At 30.2% G+C, this 6,460-nt stretch overlaps 1 protein-coding gene across 3 annotated transcripts; it reads left to right on the forward strand.

The window, feature by feature from the left end:
• The first annotated feature begins 334 nt into the window (after window positions 1-334).
• LOC125187685 (bidirectional sugar transporter SWEET17-like) lies at window positions 335-4,435 on the forward strand. 3 transcript variants are annotated; one of them, XM_048084312.2, is made up of 6 exons: window positions 335-428; window positions 537-573; window positions 649-859; window positions 970-1,131; window positions 2,646-2,765; window positions 4,205-4,435. In XM_048084312.2, the coding sequence occupies exons 1-6, from the start codon at window positions 395-397 to the stop codon at window positions 4,358-4,360; spliced, it is 720 nt and encodes a 239-aa protein (XP_047940269.1). In that variant the 5' UTR covers window positions 335-394; the 3' UTR covers window positions 4,361-4,435. The 3 variants fall into 3 exon arrangements, with proteins under 3 accessions (XP_047940269.1, XP_088914607.1, XP_047940270.2); XM_089058481.1 differs by lacking the exon at window positions 4,205-4,435 and having other exon boundaries at window positions 2,646-4,198; XM_048084313.2 differs by lacking the exon at window positions 4,205-4,435 and having other exon boundaries at window positions 970-1,029; window positions 2,646-4,198.
• The last annotated feature ends 2,025 nt before the right edge of the window (window positions 4,436-6,460 follow it).

A 6,460-nucleotide genomic window follows, 5' to 3' on the forward strand; every position in this document is an offset into this window, starting at 1 on the left:
TCAATAAAAAAAATATAGTACTCCTTATGTTCCACAAAGATTGTCTTGCTATAACCGGACATAAACTTTAAGAAATGTAATGAAAAGTGAGTTAAAAAAGTTAGTGGAATATGAGTTCAATTTTTATATATTAGTTTTATAATAAAATATGAATAGAAATGAGTTAGTACGACATGAAATTTATTACTAAAAATGATAAAAAAATAAAATTAGATAAATTTAGGTGGAAAAAATGAAAATGGAAAAACTGACTAAACTTTGAGGGACAGGATAGTTCCCATCTGAATATAAGAAGGAAAAATTTTAAATAAAAAAATGAGACAATGCTTATAAATGGAGTGCGGCGGTTATATAAACAAACGGAGTTATTGGTGTGTATTTCCAGCAAACAACAATGGTGGAGCTCAGTTTTATGCTGGGGATTTTAGGTATCAAATCACAACCCAAATTCATACTAACAACAAAACACAAATCTTGCAGGAGTATTAAAATTCTTTTTTTCATCTCTGTTTTTTTTTTTTTTTTTTTTTTCTCAGGTAACATCTCCGCATTTCTAATACTGCTTTCGCCTATGTAAGTTCAGTTTTCAATCTCGTAACATCAATTGAAATATCTTCAATTGAGGATTCCGATTCGTATTTTTTGCAGAGGAACATTCGCGAGGATAGTCAAAAAGCGATCGACGGAAGATTTCTCGAGCTTCCCATACATATGTATGGTGTTGAATGCATCGCTGTGGACTTACTACGGAATCATCAAACCAGATGCGTTGCTTGTAGCTACAGTCAATGGATCTGGCATCGTTATATCCACCGTCTACCTCTTTCTCTATCTCGCATTTGCTCCTCCTAAGATCAGGGTAAATTCAATTTTGTTATTTGATGTTTGGATTTTCGAGCTCTGCACACCAAATGTTTGATGAAATGCTTACTGAAACAAAAAATTACAATATCAATGAGTGGTTTTCAGGCGAGGACGGCGGCGATAGCGGCGGTGATGGATGTAGGGTTTGTGGTGGTGGCGATTTGGGTGAGTAGGTTTGAATTGGAGGGAGAATCAAGCATTAATTTCACTGGGTTTCTGTGTGCGTGTTTCAACATTCTTCGATACGCTTCGCCTTTGTCTATCATGGTATGAAAATTAGCTACTGTTTTACTCATTTTTCATATTTTTGCATAAGATCAAGTAAAAATAGTCTTTACTAACTACTTCATCTGTTTCGCTATCTGTTTCGCCATAGTTGAGTCATTTTATCATTTCTGGAAGTTTCTTTATAGTTGAGTCATTTCCATATTTGATAACTTTTTTCTCTATCTTACTTTACTCTCTCTTACTTTATTATCTCTACTTTATTCACTTTATACTTTATTCTTTCTGCATTTTCTTCTCCTTTACTTTTTTATCTATTTATTTAACACACCCAACATTTATTTCTAAAACTGCGTGTTTAAAAGTTCCGGCTCAGCTATAGCGAAACGGAGGGAGTACTATTTTATTGTGCAATCAAACATAAATATTTTATAACTTCATTTTTTCTAATCTAACGTGATCGAGACGTAAGATAAGGACAAATGTGATTGTGTAGTGCTGACAGAGATGAACTTTACAAAATTAGTTTATAGAGTTTAAAAGTAAGACTTTGCTTTCTCGCTTGCTTTTTCAATACGAATGTTTTTTGTTTTGTAATTTCTATGTCTTTTAAAAATAGACCTATTTAGGATTATTTTTTTTTTCTTTCTAAAAGTAGACTGATTCTATTTAAAAAAAAAAAATTCTCTAATAAGATGAATATAATTCTCCACTAACAATGCTCCAATGCTCCAATCACTTTTTCTTTTTATCTTTCTCTTATTTTACTAATTGTGTATTAAAACTCGTGTTCAAATATTGTCTATTTTTTAGAAACGGAGTGAGTATGAAAATATCTATTTTTGAACTTGATCATGTTCATTTTCGAATAGCTAACTTTTCTCAGTTACTTTCTTAGATGTCAACAGAAATTTCCATGTACCATTATAGGATAATAATACTCCTACTCCGGGATGTATTATAGTACCAAACTAGTTTTAAACACTAAACGTTAAACACGTCATTATAAAATAGCATGAAGTTCATTACAATTTTATTTGTAGATTATTATAGAAAATTCAAAGATTTAAAAATAATAACTTCATAACAATAGCGTCATCTTACGTAATTTAAAAATTATGAGTTTATTATAACTTTGTTATTAGTTCATTATAATGAACTTCATATTACTCCTTTCATCCCACAAGATTATGCACTCTTTCTTTTTAGTTCGTCCCACAATAATATGCATTTTTTAATTTTGGAAACTTTTTTTTCTCTAATGAGGTGAGACTCATTTTCTACTAACAATACTTGGAGTAATTACTTTTTCTCTCTACCTCTCTCTTACTTTGCCAATTTTACATTAAAATCCAGAGAAAGTATCTTATAATAATGTTATTCAATATTTAGCATTTAAGATTAGTTTGGTATTAATCCTACTCCTACATGTACTTAGTTTCTTCTCTAAAAAATAGGATAACATTTAACATAATAATAAAATCAAATGGAGTATACATACATAAGGGCTAGATCTGATCTGCAATAAAACTCCAATATATTTATTTATTTTTCAGAGACAAGTGGTGATAACAAAGAGTGTGGAATACATGCCACTCTTGCTTTCAATTTGCCTATGCGCCAATGGACTGACCTGGGCTACTTACGCGATGCTAGTTCGTGACATTTTTCTCCTTGTAAGTCTCTATTTTCTTCTTTATTTTACATTGCCATCTCAAATTACATTTCTTTCGGTTACATGCTTCCAAAAAAACTTAGATTATCCCACATTCATTGCTTATCGATTAATCATAGTATCTGACCCTAACTGTTTTAAAATATTATCCTTAACCTATGTTTCCAATTTACAATCTTAAATTTTTAAAAATTTTGATTTATCCAATGACGGAGTGATGAATCACTTGACCCAAATCATAGAGATTCTAAATGTAGTTTTATATTGAAAAATACAGTGATTTAGAGGCATTGAACTAGGAATGTTATTATCATTTGAAATTTAAGATTGTTTTTTTTTTTACTATTAAGAATTTTCTAATCAATTTGTTATAATGATCTTCGGTATAACTGTAATGCTTTTTTTAATCATTATTTATATTTATCTTATTTTGTATGCATATACATGACACGATAATTACAATAAATTAATTTATATAAACACATAATTGGTTTTCACATGAGGTAAAATTAAATAAAAAATTTAATTTAAATAATAAGTGATACAAAATAAATTAGATTGTGTCGAATTTATTGGAAATTTTAAGAAGTTATCTTAATATGAAGTAGTATTTAGTATTTTTTGACATTATAAAAGTATCAATTTAAATAAAGAATTTAACTATGAATAATTAGTCAATAGTTTGAAACTTGAATGTATATTTGCCTGGTGGGACATGTATTAATAATCCTAACTAATTTGCAATGATCAGAATAGTATTTGTTAAAACATTAAATACTCCCATTCTAGTATTTGTCTAAACATTAAATACTCCATCCATCTATGAAAAATAGTCTCATTTTGTCATTTTGAGATGTTAATATACTCCATTTCAAAAATGGAAACTTTCTCATATTTTATTTATTTTTTCTCATTCTCTCTTTTACTTTGTTTCCCTCCTCTCATACTTTATCCACTTTTTCTTCCTCTCCCTCTTACTTTACTAATTTATCATTAAAACTCGTGTCGTCCATGATTGAAATTTTTTTTTTGGATGAAGGGACTATAAATTATGAATGAGAATAAGGGATAGCATAAACACATTTTGTCAGAAAATTATTTTCTAAATACAATTTACAGTGAAGACACTCACTAATTATTGCTAGATTATGTAATACGTGACATAATCACGCTTTTCAATGTTGATATTTTTTTTAAATGAAAACTTTAAGTTGTGGATTTCTTTTAGTTTGAAAAATACTAAATTTTGGATACCAGTTGTGACTTACCCATTGATTATTAGCAAATAACAAAAATATTTGAGATAGATAATTTCGTTTGGCTCATTAACTTCACATTTTTTTTACTTCGGCGTAGTAGCACATAATATATCATACCTTCTCTATATGCAAATTGTGATTACAAAGAAAATATAGCATAATGTGTTGTACATAAATGAAGGTACCGCATAGCATGGGGTTTTTACTTGGAGTGTCACAGTTAGTACTCTATGCTATGTATAGAAAAGCAAAGTCATCAAATAATGCAATTGGAATTGGTGATTTGGAAGAGAGATGTGAACATCACCAACAACTCCTTGTTCCACATCAACATTGATTATTCATGTGTACTAAAATTTCATACTGTCCAAATATGGAGCAGCTAATTTCACTAGTGAACTTTTTATATTTAGTGCAATGTTTACAGTATATTTTTTATTTTCTACTATAAAAATTAGTTTTTACGTTAATAAACCCATATTTATTGCTAGATGTTCAAATGAGCATCTATATTTCAAGTAAGAATGAACATCCATTGTTTGAATCTCATAAGCATTAAAAATTTCATTTAATTTCACTATAAATACAATTCCTTATATGTTATCTGCAATAGCGCAAGTGTTTTTTATTTTAAGGGCTAATTTTTTAAATGGGTACTAAACTATCATAATCGTATTAAATTGATTGCTAAATTTTAATGTATTTCAAATTAGTTACTAAACTTTATAATCATTTAAGGTTTAGTACAATTTTTTTTACTTAAATCTATTCCATGTGGCAATTAAAATGCCACATAGATTTTTTTTTAATCACACCTATATTATAATATTTACATACTTATCCCAATTAGAGGATTCAGAAGATGACCTAAACTAACAATATTTGAACTGGACCCAAACCAATAATCCTAAAATTTACATCTCGTAAACTAAGTATACACGACCTATATAATTCACTTCTAGGAGTATCGTTTAATTCATACACAATCTGAAGCTGAAATTGAAAGATTCATTTTTTCATTTGCGAGAATTCTCTCAGAATTGAAAGAATTGATTTGCTGAAGCTTATTTGGGAGTTGGATATAAATTTCTTTTGCAAATTACTCTTTCGCTCAATTTTTCCAGTGATGTGGAACAGTGGAAATATATATAAGGTGAAAAATTGAATTAAACCTGAAATGTATAAAGTATGGAGTTTAATGATTAAGGAACAAATCAAAATTTACTATCAAATTTCATACAATTATGTTAATTTTGTAACCATTTATAAAATTGACCCTAATTTTAATAATAAAAATTAATTTTCGCGTGACCCTTCTTTACATATACAACAAAGTTTTTGAGAGCTTACATATAGTTATGTTACGATTGCCGATGAAATATAACTTCATTGGTAAGACGTTTTTTATCTAATTAATAGGTTGATTTTGGAAATTGAAACTAATATACAATTATGATAATCCCACGTCGATGTTCATAGAGAACTGAAATTACTATATAAGTCTCTCATGAACCTCTCTTCCTATCACCAATTAGTTTTAGGATGAAACTCGTGGATTTCTATGATGGTATAAGAGCGGGTCGCGAATAGGCCTCTCTTCCTATCACCAATTGATTTTAGGATAGAAACCATGAATTTCTAAAATGGTATAAGAGCGAGTCGCCGACTGTGGGCCAAATGTAACGGACCCAGCAGTATATCTGGGCTGAAACTGTAAAAAATGACTAACAAGTACTCCCTCCGTCCCATAATAGATGGCATAGTTGGAGAATGACATGGGATTTTAGAAGATGTTGTTTTGTGTGTGTTAGGTGGAGAGAGAAAATAGTATATTTTTATAAATGTGAGAGATAACTTTTTTAAAAAAATAAATGTGACATCTTTTGTAGGACAAACTAAAAAGGAAAGTGTGACATCTATTATGATACGGGGGGAATAGTATATCTCGGCTTAAATATGGGCCAACGGTCAAACCAATCGAAAAAAAATTGGGCCTGTATCACCTGAGAATTGCAACGGTTTGTTTAATCGATACAAATTGTGACCCTAGTCTTGCAGATATTTCGATTCTAGCGAATGATGACGCTATATCTTTGATAGGGCTCGTTACAAGCATGGTTTTATAGGGGTTTATTACAGTAACCAGGTTGATAATGTGCAAAAAAAGTGGTGAATTTAAGTGTGCCGGAGCTAAAAAGTGTTGAAGTGGCAGAGTGTAGGAACAACTTGATCAACTCGGAAAATGAGCGAAAAATGGCCAAAAAGTGGAGCAAACTGATCAAGTGAGTGGGGATGAAGTGACCATGCCAAGCAGCCATGCTAATTGATCAAGCTGGATCAAGTAGATGGTACAAGCTGATCAAGAGGGCCTAGATGGGATGACAATGCCAGGCGGCCATGCTAATTGATCAAGCTGGATCAAGTAGATGGTGCAAAC

The sequence above is a fragment of the Salvia hispanica genome, chromosome 5, assembly GCF_029641045.1.
Source record: "Salvia hispanica isolate PSC_SH4W2 chromosome 5, Shi_PSC_v1, whole genome shotgun sequence".
NCBI lineage: Eukaryota > Viridiplantae > Streptophyta > Magnoliopsida > Lamiales > Lamiaceae > Salvia > Salvia hispanica.

What these genes read in the sequence shown, in the direction of transcription:
- LOC125187685 (XM_089058481.1), top strand. Translation starts at nt 395, where the DNA reads ATGGTGGAGCTCAGTTTTATGCTGGGGATTTTAG. An exon ending in TTGCTCCTCCTAAGATCAGG is followed by an intron (nt 860 to 969) that starts GTAAATTCAATT and finishes AGTGGTTTTCAG; the next exon opens with GCGAGGACGGCGGCGATAGC. An exon ending in CTTCGCCTTTGTCTATCATG is followed by an intron (nt 1,132 to 2,645) that starts GTATGAAAATTA and finishes TTTATTTTTCAG; the next exon opens with AGACAAGTGGTGATAACAAA.